Raw genomic sequence first — 15263 nt, forward strand, 5'->3', positions numbered from 1 at the left:
CATGTTCTCGTGTGTGTGTGCCCCACTAGACGGAAAGCCCCCTGAAGGCTGCAGCCTTTCCTTGTGTTCGCTGCTGTGGAGGGTCTGGCACAGAGCTGGCATTCAAAAAAATGTCTTTTAACCGAGTAAATGAATGGAAGTCATGGGAGCAGAGGTGTCCCAGGCACAGGGCAGACAAGAGAATGGCCAGAGGGAGCTGGGACAGGTGGATGTGTCAGAGCAAGAGGGCCTCGTCTCCCTGGGGGACAGGGAGTGGATTTTATCCAAAAAGAGGAGGGGGCCTCTGATGAGCTTCAAGTAGGTGACAGCCTCAACCGTGTATTTTAGACCACTGCTCTGCAACAGAACTTTCTGCCATGACGGCAGATGCACAGATTGTGTATCTCCGAGGACCAACAAGGGAGCCACTAACCGCATGTGGCTAGTGAGCATTTTAAATGTAGCCTGGGTGACAGAGAAACTGAAATGTAATTATTTTTAACGTTTTATTTATTTATTTTGAGAGAGCACACACAGGGGAGGGGCAGAGAGAGAGGGAGAGAGAGAGAGAGAGAGAGAGAGAGAGAGAGCCCCAAGCAGGCTCCGCACTGTCAGCACAGAGCCTGACTCAGGGCTCAAACTCATACACCGTGAGATCATGACCTGAGCCGAAACCAAGAGTCAGCCGCTCAACCAAAGGAGTCACCCAGGCGTCCCTGAATTGTGATGTTTTCTAGCAGTTTTAGAAAGATCCTTCAGGGGGCAGTGTGGAGGACAGAAGGGAAGCCAGAAGAAAGGGAGGCGGCCTGGTAGGAGGCAGTTGTCATCACCCAGGCAAGCGATGGTGACACTTACTTTGAACGGCGCCTCGGGGAGCCCTGCATGAAGAGGAGGATTTGCTTCTCTCTCACCAGCCGCTCCCTCCTGCCACACGGCCACCAGAGCCCATCCCGGGGCAGCTCTGGCTCAGCCGGTTGCAAACAAGGGGCACCGAGGCCACTGTGACCAGCGTCGCAGGAGATGGAGAAAAGGAGGTGCCAGGCCCTGCTGCTGAGCCGACGTTCTGCCAGCAGCGATGACTTTTCCTGCCAAGATGCGTCTTGTTAACACACCTGCCTAAAAGAGGAAAAGGGAACCCCCCGGCCAGATATAGATTTGTTCCTCCCTGAGCCTGGCAGCTGATTTGGCAGTGTGAGCGCACGGGCATCCCACTAGGACAACCTTGTTATAAATCCAAGTAGGAGCATGGCGGGGGGCTCTCGGGAGTGGGTAGAGGCCACCCGGGAGGTCAGCTGGGGCAAGCAAGGCAAGAGAGTGAAGAGCTTGTCAAGAGAGTGCTGAACTCACCTGCAGGTGGGGAGCCAGGAAGACCCTGTGGGGGGCCCAGAGACCTGGAGGCCAGGTAGGACTCGTGGAAAGCTGTCCCAAAGAGGGACAGCTGATATGTGCCTCCAGAGCACTGGGCTGGGGGTCAGGGCTCTTGGTTCCAAGGTCAGCTCTGTCGCTGACCAGCTCTAACTTTGGGCTGGTCGTTTCACTTTCCTGGGCCTCAGCCCCTGCCTCTGTCAATGGGAAAGCTGGGTTGGATGGCCTGCGTGGATCCCGACGGTCCTCACCGTGTATGGTACTGGATATTCCCTCTGCAGAGAGAACATCCTCGTTCTGGATATATTTTTTGAAGCGCTCAATTATGAGACGATTGAACAGAAGAAGGCATATGAAGTTGCTGCCTTACTCGGTATGTCGGTGTCTGTTGCACAAATTTCCACACGTCATGGTGGGGAGTGAGGGGGAGTGGGCAGGGGGTAGGCAGGCAGACAGCACTCTCAATGTGCTAATTACACCCTCTGTCCCAGAATGGGAAGGCCTCCGGTGTGGCGGAGGTTTTAGGCTCAGCTCATGCCCCAATTTAAGCCTCAGCTTCCCCATTGACACAATGATGCAAGTGAGCTGAAAGGTCTCTGAGGGCCTTCCCAGGGCTGCCCCGTTGGACTCTGCGGTCTTCTGCCCCCAGGCTGGAGTGACAGTCCCGGGGCCGCAGCGGGAAAAGAGCTGTCCAATGGAGGGAAGGCTGAGCTTTGGGTGGTCCCCAGGCAGTGAGTGTGAGTGTAGGACTGGAAAGCAACATGGCAGCACTGGGGCCAGATGTCCCCCCTGGATTGAGAGTCCTTTGTCAAACACAAAAGAAGGGTCACACATCCCCAGATGTCTACAAACCTGACTGCCGCCCCCACTCGAGTTCACATCAGCTCCCCTGGCCGCACCGCCAAATAACGGATGCAGGGAGTTCTGTTCAACCCTGTCCCCCGCCAAACTCACAAAACCCCCGGGGGTGGTCAGTTGAAAGACCTGTGCCTTGGGTCCTTCTCCCAACTCCAGCTCACTCTCAAGAGAGGACATGATGCTGTCCCTACAAGGAGAATTAGCCGCTGTTGTCCCTGTGAGTTGGACAGAGAGTGGTATCCTGAGGGAGGTGGGTGGCAGGTGTAGAGGGAAGTATAGAGGTTCAGAGTCAAAGACTACTGCATACCAGCTCCGAGAATGTGGGCAAGTGGCCTCACTCACTGGACGTCAGGCCCCTCATCTGTGAAATGGGTCTAATAAAGCTGCTTGATGAGTTCATTGTGATGGTTAGCAGGGGTAAAGCCTCAGCCCACAGAAGGTCCATAAAGACTAGTTTCTGGTACCTGGACAGTCACCATGCCAGAGACCCAGGGCCCCCGCTGGTGATTCCAGGCACCATGTGAGCATTTCTGCACCTCTCCCAGGCAACTGGGGACTGGGCCACAGCTGGGACCCAGTTGGGTTAAGGTGGCTGTCATTTGGGTCTCAGACACTGTTGCGGCCAAAAGGGACTAAGCCAAGACTCTAATGTCCTGGGCCAGAGGTAGAGGTCATGCTCTAGACATGTAGACCCACTCACCCTGCCTCTGTCACCTCATTTCTTTTTTTTCTTTTTTTGAGAGAGAAAGAGAAAGTGTGCGTACAAGCGGGGGAGGGGCAGAGAGAAGGAGAGACAGAATCCCAAGCAGGCTCCACGCCATCAGCGCAGAGCCCAATGCGGGGTTCAAACTCACAAACTGAGATCACGACCTGAGCCGAGATCAACAGTCTGACACTTAACCAACAAGCCACCCAGACATCCCTCTCCTTCATTTCCTAAAGAGAACTCAAGACAGGGCTCTCCCCATCCCCCCATATAGGCTCACAGCTCGCTCTCTCTCTCTCTCGCTCTCACTCTCACTCTCTCTCTGTCTTACACACACACACACACACACACACACACACACACACTGAGAAGGGCCTGAGCTCTGAATCTGTCAGAAAGGATAGCTCATCTCTGCATCTGATATGAGGATGAGATGTTCCCAGCATCTTGTTCCCACCCAGAATAGCCTGCTGAGAAATCATGCTGCCATCTGTGCCTCCCGTGACAAGAGTGCGTGCCGCTCGCAAGCACTCAGTCCCCAAGCCCGTTGGGCCCTTCCCTCACCGCTGCGCAGCCCGCCCTCACCCCAGCGCACACTGCACAGGCACTCATCCACACACAGCACACCCCGCCCCAAAGCGCACACACACGCACACTATGCTGAGCCACGCACACCGGTGCACGGTGGCACAGACCCACAGACTCATCACACACACCTGTCCGTACGCACACACATGCTCACACAGGTTCCGCACACTCAGACGCACTATGCCCACCCCCACAAAGCCACACTCACGCACACTTAGACACACTCAGGGTCCCCACCCTAGACGTAAATAGCCACCTGCGTGAAGCCATCGACAGCCAGACATGCTTCTTCTACTAAACAAGCATGTGCACACGCAAAGCACCCTGGCACATAACCCACACTCACACATACTGCACACACGTGCAAACACGCACCTCACATCTGACATGAACACCTGTAAGAACCCACTCCCCAGTAATGTCCCCACGAAGAGCATCAGAGAGGGCAGGGGGGAGAGGAGTGAGGGGAACCGTTGGAGCCCAGCTCCAAGCCCACCCAGGAAGACCCCCCCTTCCCGCCCTCTCTGCCTACTCACCTGGGACTGTGGTTGTCGGACCCCACTCGGCCATAATCAGGGATTGTAATCAGAGAGGGTAGATGTGGCCAACAGAAAGTTCTCAGACCACGAGGTCAGCCCAGTGCACCCCCTTTCCCAGCACTCTCCCCGCCCAGCCCAGCAGCTAACGGTCTCAGAAGCTCCAGCTGGCAAGAACCTCACAGTTCTCTCCTCCACTCCCCTCCACCACCAAATGTCCTTTGAAGGCAAAGCTACTGAGAAGGTCAGGGGTTATCAAAACCACACAGCAGGCTGGTGGCCGCTCTCCAAACGCAGATACTCTGAGCCCTCTGTTCGACCACGCTGACTTCCAGAGCCAAGCATTTGGACTTTTGGGGGGACCCTTGGGGATCTGATAATAGCTTCTCAAATAGGGACTCTCCCACTATAAATGCCCAGGTACACCCATGTAATGTTTTGCATTCATTTCCAAAGGGTCTCCAACTGTCCGCAACTCCCACAGGAGAGTTGTTCTCAGACCCTGGTGGGTTGGAGAATCCCCTGGGAATTTAAGAATCCTGACTTCGAGACCCCAGAATCAGAGATTCTGATTTTATAGACTTGGGGCATGTCCAGGTATCTACACTGGGGGGGACCTGAAGACCAGTCAAGAAACACTTTGGTCAATGGGGCCTATATACCCCCCAGCAAGAACATCTACTCTAGGAAAAGACCAAATTGAGCATTTACTTTCAGGTGGGGGAGTTAGGGGGATGCTTCCTATGACCTTATCCCAAAGGTGAGAGGTGCCCTGAGTTGGCCCTGTGGGACTCTTCATGATTGGGAGGGTAGGAAGGTCTCTTGTGCCATTGTTTCTGAGACCCACGCCCAAGGCACCTGACACATGAGTCTTGGGCTCCATTGCCCTGTCCCCAGGCCAAGACCACACACTTCTTGTCTCTATTCCCAGCCCAGAGACAAAGTGAGGCTTTGAGTGTGGTTCTGAAGGTAATTGAATAAGCCCATTAGCCTGTGAGGTCTTACAGTAGGCCCTCCAGTAAACATTTGGGTTAATTCCCATCCACACTGGGTGCTGTGCAATGAGGGAAGGAGTTGTCCAGGTCCTGACCTACCTAAGGCCCAGGCTCCCTGTGGAGGGAGGTCTGGTTTCTGAGTTCTTTGTTCACTCCTTCCTAGAAGGGCTATGAGTAAAGCCAAATCTTTGATCTTTTCTCTCTCTCCAGGTGATATTGGTGGTCAGATGGGACTGTTTATTGGTGCTAGTATCCTTACAATACTAGAGCTCTTTGATTATATTTACGAGGTAAGACTGGGGTTGTTCGTGGGGAAATGACCGTATGCTGATACTCTCATCCTACCCTGATGCATGGGGGAGAGGGTGGCCTCTTTCCACCCAGAACCCGCTTTCTCCTCCCTGTCCGCAAATACTGTCTATCACCAGGTCCTAGGCAGGGAGGAGGGGGTGGGTCCAAGAGAGACAGAAGCCACAGTCCTATCCCCAGGCAGCTGGGAGATCCGTGGGCTGTCCACACTTGCAGGAAGGGAGAGGAAGCATCGAGAAGGAGAAGAGCCAGAACTGAGGCCAGCTCTGAGCCCCTCCCACGCAAGACCAGCTGTGGTGGCTTCATACGTGTGTGTGTCTGCACCCACATACTCACAGCACATGCACACGCATACCCCCCACATACACACCACTCACACACCCTGGTACCACTCGTAAATACACACGCACACATATATACTACGTTCACCCAGCAGACACACACACACACACATGCATGCACACATGGGCCCTCTGGGTGGCCCGTCACCTGAGTAGTGCCTATCCTGGTGCAGGCAGGCTTAGAGAAGCGGCATTTCCTGACGACTTCATCAATTCTGAGGAAGCAGGAACAAAGACACACAGGCCATTTCTGGCTGTTCACAGCCAGAGATGTCCCCTCAAAAGGCAGCTGGAACAGAGCCTCTGAAAGCATCTCAAACAATAGACAGCGGCTTCTGGCTCTGAGAATTCCTTTGCTCCTCAGCCTTCCCTTCCCACCCTGTCTCCCCTGCATCCTCCAGAGCTGGGCTGGCTCCAGTGTCTCCAGAATTCCTAAGGGGGTTCCTCAGTGTCCCCAGGGCCACCAGAGTTTCGCTCCAGCAAGAAGAGCTGGCACAGCAGTGTTCTGCCTCCCAGAGAGGGCCGTCCTTGGCCAAAGGCCCCTGGGGACCATTGTGGGGAGCTGGAGGACCCCGGGGACCAGGGTCCTCTGGAGTGCCACATTCCCCCTCCCGGCATGGTGACCTTGTTCCCCAAACCCAAGTCACTCACAGCCAGATCTCATTCTGCTTTGCTTATTAATTTTTGGGAAGAGTTGTTATAAAGTTACGGAAATTGCATCCTGCCAAGTAACATGTTTAATAACTGCCCCTTGTTGCTAGGAATCGAATGTTATGAACTCAGGGGGGGCCCTGGTCTTACGAACAGTGGGGCTCTCAGGCCTGGAAAGTGATTGGTAATCTCCTCCCCCAGGCCCAGCCTCAGAAAGGGGCTCCCAGGCTGCTCATCCACACGCTCCTTCCACAAGAGAAAACGGTCCCCGTGCCAGAAGGGGCCTCTTGTGACCTCCTCCAGGATCTACCTCCTGCACCAAAACCTCGCTTCAGCCAAAAGATTGGGCAGGGGCTCCCAGAGCTGGTCGCTCTACCTCACCAACCCTGTCCTGATTTTCTTGCAGCTGATCAAAGAGAAGCTCTTAGACTTGCTTGGTAAAGAAGAGGACGAAGGGAGCCACGACGAGAACGTGGTAAGAGCAGCCTGTGTGCTCTAGGTTGCTCTGTTTTCCGCTTTTGTGGGGTTGCATGAGACCAGATGTCAGGGCCTGGGCGGGGGAGACACGCCTTAACTCAGGTTGTCCAAGGACACTCCCACGGAGCCCGGGGCTTTCTCCGACACCCATCCAGAGCCTGATAGCAAGCCATGGCTGTAGCTGATACCTGGCCCAGTCTAGCTTCTCCAGGGCTGGAGCCTTACAGCTCTCATCTCGTGCCTTGGGGGAAGCAGGGAGGCTCCGCTCCCTTACTCTCAGGGTGTCAAGGTGCAAGTGAGGACGTCACTGGTGCTTTACTCCTTCGGAAGGGGACGAGGAGCTTGGGGCCCCGCGAGGTTGTTACCCACGTAACCACCTCCTAGTGCGTGCCAAGTACGCGTCAGGCTCCAAGCTGCAGGCCGTAAGCGTACCTTGTCATTTCAGCTGTGCGGTTACCCTGGAGAAAGGTCTGTTCTCTCCATTTTGTATTTGAGGCAGTTGAGGCCTAAAAGGTCAAGGTCACCCAGGCAATGAATGGCAGAGCCGGACGCAGAGCCCCCCCGACCGCCGTCCTACTCTGCCTCTCTTCCCTTGAGCGGCCAGCGAGGCCCCACCTCTTATGGCTGTGTGCTCTCCTTCCCAAACTCAGTCTGCTCCTGGGCTCTGGCCTCAGCTGCCTGGTACAGGTATCTCTGGCTTTTCCCGGTTGAGACTTCGCCCTGAGAATGCCAGGCCCGTGAGGCAGCCACCACCCCCCTGGAGTCAGCAAATCCAAAGTGATCCCAGCCCTTTCCCCCCAGGAGGCCCCCGTTTCTGCTCCAGACGCCATGTCTCTACCCATCTCCCGGGCAAAAAATCTCTGCTTAGGTTCTCCCGGGCCCCTGCAGCCTCTGTTGAATAAAAGCCAGCGTCTGTTGAGGGGAAGGCAGCGTGGAAGGGGCCGGGGATCTGCACTCAGGTCCCTGCTTCCCAGCTCAGTGCCTGAGGGCAGGTGGGTTACCTCTCTGAGCACCTGTCCAGTCACAGGCACCCCAGGGACTTGTCATTTGCATTAAGTGGGACCATGCCTGTAAAGCAGTCAGCAGTGCCTAATTTACAGTAAGTGCTCAGCCTCTGTCACCTCCCCCCACTGCAGCCCTGTCCTCATCAGATCTCCCCCACACTCTTGGCACAGCCTCCTGGCCGCTATCTCTCTGCTCCCATCCCTCCCAGCCTCCAGCCCTCCGTGGCATGGGAGTCACTGGGAAAGCTCAAGGCCCCCCAGCCCCACCCTGTCCAGGGACCCGAGACTGCCAGGGGCCAGCCTAACCCTAAAGGTCCACTGGGGAGCCATGACTACTCTGGTTCTGGCTGGTTGGGAGCCTCCCCACTTCCTCCTAGGCCTCAGCAATTGGCACCCCGTGCCCCCAGCCTGGTCCTCCCCAGAAAGGCCTCAAGGGGGGACCCCAGGAGGAGGACAGGAGGGGACATGCTCCTGCCTCGGAGCTAGAGAACACTCAGATGTAGCTTTGGGTGACACATCGGGGCAGCTGCTGAACCCCATCACCAGGGCACCCGGCCCTCACCCTGGGGGCACCTAAGTGGGCAATGGTGAGGATCCTGAAGGCAGCGAGGCCCCTCCAGCCTCGGGCCCCGCGACAGCAAGCCAGCCCCTGAGATGTCTGGGGCAGGGGCCGTGGTGCCCTGGGAGAGCCCACAAGCAGGGGCCACAGTTCCCAGGGCCTAGGCTGGGCTGCCAGGGGCATCATGACAACATTTTGCAGAATGAATATCAGCACCCCCTATCTCCTTGCCTCCAGAGCACTTGTGACACGATGCCAAACCACTCTGAAACCATCAGCCACACTGTGAATGTGCCCCTGCAGACGGCCCTGGGGACCTTGGAGGAGATTGCCTGCTGACAGCCCATGGACCACCCGGCACCCTCCCAAACAGACCTTGAGGCCCAAGACCCAGGACAGGGGACAGCAGGCTCAGGTGGGATGGCCCCTGATGACAGAAGGAAGCAAGAGCCCCCTATGCACACATAGCAAACTATCTGCCAAAACCTCGCTGTGGCCACGTCTGACACGACGCGTCCTCGGGCCCCGCCGTGCGTCCCTCTTAGGAGAAAAGAGTCACACTCTGGAACTGTCCGAGAACCAACCTGCCATCACATCTCACTGCCAGATGTATAAAGCACCTGCATGCTGAGACTGCTCGCGGCGCCACCCCCTCGTCCGTCTCTGTTCATGACTCTCCTCCGTGCGCTTTCCGCCGGCCACTCTGCAGTCCTGCAGTGGGACCAGGATCCAGCCCCAGAGCCACTCCGTGGCCACGCTGGAATCGCGACGGCACGGTCAAGAGGAAAAGCTCAGAACTCTCAGCCACGTCCGGTCCCTGTGTAGTTTGTGAAGGTTCTTAACCTGCCCACAAACCCCTTTTCCCGAGCCGGCCTGTGGGCTGACCGGGGCCACTCCCACCCCCGTCCCAGCGCCTGGTGGAGGCAGGGCGGCCTGGGCGACTCCAGCGCTCATCCAGGGGACCTGCGTCATCCTGCTGTCCTCGTGACCCGGCTTGTACAGTCCAATTCTGTTTCTCTGGGGGTGGGGGGCTTGTTTTGTCTGTCTGTCAGAGATCCGTTTTGTTTTGTTTCATTCTCCAGATTTCGGTTTTGATGTTCTGAGGTTTGGTTTGATTTGGTTTCTCCATTTTCTCTGGCGTTTATTTATTCGTGCTTCCGGTCACGGTCATATTAAAAGCTGGTCTTGTGGAAACAGCTGAGTCGATGCTGCTTTACCCCCATTACTAAGGTCTCGCTCCCCAAAGCCTTTGGGAAGGGCCAGGCCTGCCGGGTTAAAACCCACAGATTATAGCCATGGAAAGTCTCCTGCAACCACGCTTACCTTTACAAAGTGTATGGAGGGTATGCACTTACATTCTATTCTAAGTCTCTGAACACTATTGATCGCAACCTTTAAACGATCTCATGACCACTGATGGGTCACAGCCTGCGGTCTGAACGACACTGCCCTGGACCATAGGCATGTGGCTCGAAGAGAACACTGCCCAGACCTAAGAACCATGAAGGAGGCCTTCCCGTCCCTCTGCACTTCGGTCCTGACTCCTCTCCCCTGTCTGTGAAGTCGGGCTGGCCTCCCTCCCACACGCCAGCCTTTCCGGAGGCTCTCTGCACCCCACCTCCTCATCCCCATCAAACAGACCTGCTTGTCCCTGCAGAGGCCACACTGGCTTTCCACCTCACTCCCGCTACTGCTGAGAGGATGTCCAGGCAGGATCAGAGGGTGGAAGTGCTTAGTGGGGAGGTGCCTGCTGCAGCAAGAGAGAGCTTCCTGTCCAGGCAGAATCTGTGTCTTCATGGCATCATGTTAATTCCAAGGGGACGGTGCCTGTAGCCTAACTTTCCCTTTCCCCACTCCCCCATCACTACCAACTCAAGGTCTCCCCTAAAGCCTCGTATGGTTGGCGCCTTCCTCCTCATGCACAGATGCGCAGAAAACACTGCCTGGCCCTTGCTCTACCTTCCAGTCTCTCACCATCATCCTCCCTCTCCCCGCCTCTCCCCTGCCCAATCCACGAGCACAAGGAAGAGGTATTTCCCCAGTGACCAAATGAGAAGAACCAGGTAGCAGGAGCTAGGAGTGCCCGCCCCGTCTCCTTCTCTCGGCAGCTGTGCTCTCTGGACTCAGTTCCCTTAATTTGAGGATGAAAATAATGCTGTACCCGTGTCTTCGCAGAGGATCTCTGGAGGCCCCTTCAGACTTGAGGCACGTGAGGCTCTGCTCCCCCTGCGCGGGGGGACAAATCAGACCAGCCACGCTCACACACGCGGTGGCCAGGAGGCAGATGGGACACAGCATCCCTGAGATGCCTCCTCCCAAGCACCCTTTCAGCACGGGGATGCGCAAGGCTGTTGCCAAAGCTGGGCTTTAATCCTTAGGGACTGAGTGCAAGGTTGCTGGAAGGTGCCCTGTTTTAGTTTTCTGTCGCCGCTGTAACAGGTTACCACAAACACGGTGGCTTAAAGCACAGATTTATTGTCTCCGGGTTCTGGAGGTCAGAAGGTGGACACAGTTCTCCCTGAGCTAAGATCTAAGTGTCAGCAAGGCTGTCTTCCTTCCGGAGGCTCAGGAGGAGAAACCGTTTCACCTTTTCCAGCTCCCAGAGGCCACCCACGTTTTGTGGCTGGTGGCCTCTGCCTCCATCAGCCAACCTGGCAATGATGGGTGGAGTCCTTACAGCACACAACCGTGACCTCCTGGGTCACATCTCCCTCTATCCCAGACCCTCTCCTGCCTCCCTCTTCCACTTTAGAGGGACTCTTGTGATTAGATCAGGCCCTCCTGATAACCCGTGATAATGTCCCCATCTCAAGGTCATTAACTTAATCACACACTTCAAAGTCTCTTTTGCCATGTAGAGTAATATATTCACAAGTTGCAGGGATTAAGATGTGGCCGTCTTTGGGGGCCATTATTCTACCTACCAAAGGCCCTTTGGACCATATAGACTATGGCTCTCATTTTCCAAATGAGCAGACCCAGGGGTGGGAGGGTGAGGAGGGTGGGTGATGGGTATTGAGGAGGGCACATTTTGGGATGAGCACTGGGTGTTGAATGGAAACCAATTTGACAATAAATTTCATATATTGAAAAAAAACAAAAACAAAAACAAATGAGCAGACCCGGGAGAGGCGGGGAGGGACTTGCCTTGTGTCACACAGTGAGTCAGTGGCCATGCCAAAGCTATACTCCCCAGCTCCCAGGCTCATAATTCCATTCTAGATCCACCAAGATGACACAAAAAAAGAAGCACTGAAAGTAATCATTTTTCCAGACTTTCCCAGGGAGTGTGGAAGTCCCTCTCCTTAGACAAACACATGCCTCACTGCATCAGGCTGGAAAATATCCTACTGGTGCCTAGACTGTCAGATACAGAGGAACAGCAAATGTCCTCAGGCTGCTCCCATCGGGGACAGGAACAAATGAAATTTCTAATCAGTGAGTTGGGAATCTATTGGAGGTTTCTACCTTGTTCCAGTTTAACAGTTTCATAAATGTTTTAAAAATCTATATCTTAAGTTGCAATTTGAACTGCTTCATTGGATTTCTGGCTTACTTTAAAAAAAAAAAAAACAACTTCAGATCAATCTGTGATGGAGCACAGAATATTCTCATGGATTTGGATTGCTTCATGGCTCACCTACGTGCACACCCCTTCCAATTTGGGGATTCTGGTTTTGTTCATCTTGGAGCAGGCCTGCATACTGAACCAGTTTAAAGGGAAAGAGACAGGAAATTCGAAAGAGTAAATTAATAGCCAGCTGCTGATTGCTGTTAACCAGTGGTTAACCAAAGACACAGTTGTATGCCTGAATTCTTGGGAGGGGCGAGGTGTTTTTTTTCTTATCATTGCAAACAAGTAGCCATGTGTGTAATAATTTCCTTAGTGAAGACCCGGGGACAATTGGTAGACAGAAGAGATTTAGGGCTGTGGCACATTTCCAAGAGTGGCCCAAAGGATGAGAAGAAGGTCGGGCGTTTGGAACAGTCACCAGTCCAAACCACAAGGTAGAATTATCAGTGACCTCAAAGGGCCAGATCGATCAATCAATCAATCGATCAATCAAATAACGGCACGTAACCTCAGAAATAGAATCAGCGGAGTTGGCTGCAGTCAGGGAGAGGAAAGGGAATAAGCCGTTCTGTGAGTACAGCCATGCCAGGGACTGAGCTGGCTGTGGGCACACTGTTGCTTTGTTGTTTTTGGCAGAGAGAAACAGAGTTATTTTATTTTCCTTTTTCCAGCTTGCAGCTATTTTTGTAAGAGTCTTCATGAGCACGCCTGGTGAGAAAGGTTCACAGAGGGTCTCTGGAGAAAGGTTCTTGGCGAACTGGGAAGGCGGAAGGGGGTGGTAGACACCACCCAGGGGCGTGATCTTGGTGGGTACCTGTGTTCGCTCAGGGGAAGCTCAGTTCGGCCTGCCTAACCCTAGAGACCCAAGGAGAAACCTGGGACCTCTTCCTCCACAAACTCGGAGGTTTTCATTTGATTTGGAGAGTTAAACTCGAAGCAGAGGTGAGGCCCTCCAGAAAACAGCAGTGCATGAGCTCCCCATTACAGAATAGAAAAGGGGGCTCCGAGAGGCCATGGATGCTGCCCGCCCTGATCCACTCACAGCCAGGGCAACCTCACGCTGCGTAGAACAAGTTTCCTGGCGTAGCTGGGAAGGGGAAACACAGGAAGAACACAGGATCACTATTGATTGTGACTCCCATTGATTGGCTGTCCAGTATGTGCCAGTCACTTGCCTCCAAGGGATTTACCATGTAAGCAGGGAATTCTGACAAGTAGACAGACGACTACAAGTTCTGCAATGGAAGGAGAAGGAGAGAACAGCACCCGCCAAGCGTGGGGGGCGGGGGCGGGGGCGCTAGAGCAAGGACACCACCAATGTAGGTCCAGGGAATCTGAGCAAAGAAGGGAAAGGGGAAACTGTCCACAATGACCACTGAGAGGCAGGTGCAAAGAATGAGGGGCATGCTGTCACTAAGGCCCTTCAGCTCTTTCCCCTGACTTCCCAGTGCCTATGACGGTATTTCCCAGCCAGAGTCTGGTTTATTTCATTCCTCGGAGACTCCTGGCACATGGAATCATCTCGTGCATGCATCTGAATATTCCTAGGACTAATAGGTTGGGTGCATTTGGGGCCAGAAGTTCACTGGGGATCAAGAAACAGATCAGGGGGAACCAATCCAGCCTGAGGACAGGCGGGAGGCGGAGAGTCTCTTACTAATTCAGTTTAACATTTGCCCAACTCTATGCTCACTGACTGCAAGAGCAAAACAACAGCGCCACAGGCTACAGAGAGTCAAGGATTGACTTTCCAACCCATTTCTGCAGTAAACCGACCAAAGTTAACTTTGGACAACCTACTTCACTTCTCTGGGCCTCAGTTTCCCCCTCTATATAAGAAGAGGGGGTAGGAAACAAACAAATAATCCCTTGTCGGGAGTCTATGAGTCATAGAATCATAGAGGAGTCATAGAGTCTATGAGCGCAGGCTGAGAATGGGAGTCAGGTATTTAAACAAGTATTTAATGATGCCTGGTTTTCAGGGTAATTATGAGGCTTCAATGGGCTAAGGAAAATACTTTCTATCTTTTCTTCTTTTCTGTTTTCTTCTTGTCAAACATGGAATCTTAATCTTGTTTGTATTCAAAATAAAATGAAAGCTATGAGCTCTCTCCCCAGGAGAAAAAAATGCATGGTCACTGAGATATATAAGTTTTATTATAGGAGGGTAATGGACCCCTGGAGCCCATCTGCGACCCCCTAGGGATGCCCTGAGGCTAGGCAAAGATTCCCTGGTCCAGAAAGAGCCAACCTTTCCTTCTCAAAAGCGTCCCAGCACCACAAAGAGCAACCAACACTTCTTCTAAAATGACATAATGGCTGTCATTTTTCAATTTACAGGAGGGAAAAAGAAAAGATAGGTAGGATTTGATCAATTTCAAGTTTCTCCCCCCATAATTTTTTTTAAACCTTTGGCACCTGCTGCAGCTTGTGTGCTAATGAGTTCCCACAGATGGCAAAATGAATGAGCGAGCAGAAAATGAATATGAACAGAGAACCTTGAGATGTGATTTCATAAAATTATTTTATGCATGCGATGATTTTGAGGACTGAGGAGACCTGCATACATAGAAAGCAGCTGCAGCTTGCTTTGCAAACATCCCTGTGGCCCGGTTCTTAAGGAACGTGACCACTGGCCCCACCGTACACATGCAGGAAATGCATGCCTTCTGTTCTCTGGGGGCTATTGAGCCCCAGACACACACGACTGTTGACATCTCATTCATTTCCGAGCAGGAGGGTAATGCTGTTTTTTCTTTAAAAAACAAAATAACAATGGGGGGCCTGGGGGGCCCAGTCGGTTAAGAGACTGACTTCAGCTCAGGTCACAATCTTGCGGTCTGTGAGTTTGAGCCCCACGCAGGGTTCTGTGCTGACAGCTCAGAGCCTGGAGCCTGCTTTGGATTCTATGTCTCCCTCTGTCTCTCTCGCTGGCCCTCCCCCAATCTCTCTCTCTCTCTCAAAAATAAATAGACATTAAAAAAATTTTTTTTACTTGAAAACAACCACAACTAATAATAATAATAATAATAATAATAAATAAACAGCCCCTGATAATGCCTGTGAGTGATGCATTGGGATGGGGAATTTGAATGTCTTCTCTCCTTGAAGCTGCCCTCCACGCCATACCTCTGAAGGAAGTGGCTCATGTGGGTAACTTATCACCATCATGGGCCATTTGTCTTTAGAAGAATTCAGACTTTGTGGTGTCCTTTCAAAAGGAATTATATCCAAGTTAAAATAGGCCCAAGACAGGCAGCTCTTCCTGCCCATGGGTCCTGTCCCCGTGCTTTAATAAAATCACCTTTTTGCATCAAAAAG

General features: G+C 53.3%; 1 protein-coding gene across 1 annotated transcript in view; it reads left to right on the forward strand.

Moving 5' to 3' along the window:
• LOC109251923 (acid-sensing ion channel 2) overlaps positions 1–9562 on the forward strand; it is a 268037-nt gene extending 258475 nt beyond the window's left edge. Inside the window, exons 7-10 of the mRNA XM_019423920.2 lie at positions 1626–1717; positions 5238–5317; positions 6735–6803; positions 8606–9562. Coding sequence (XP_019279465.1) covers positions 1626–1717; positions 5238–5317; positions 6735–6803; positions 8606–8707 — 343 coding nt within the window. The 3' untranslated portion in view covers positions 8708–9562. The remainder of the gene's footprint in view (positions 1–1625; positions 1718–5237; positions 5318–6734; positions 6804–8605) is intronic.
• Positions 9563–15263: the final 5701 nt, after the last annotated feature.

The sequence above is a fragment of the Panthera pardus genome, unplaced genomic scaffold, assembly GCF_024362965.1.
Source record: "Panthera pardus isolate Hobbes unplaced genomic scaffold, ASM2436296v1 HiC_scaffold_3, whole genome shotgun sequence".
NCBI classification, from domain to species: Eukaryota; Metazoa; Chordata; class Mammalia; order Carnivora; family Felidae; genus Panthera; species Panthera pardus.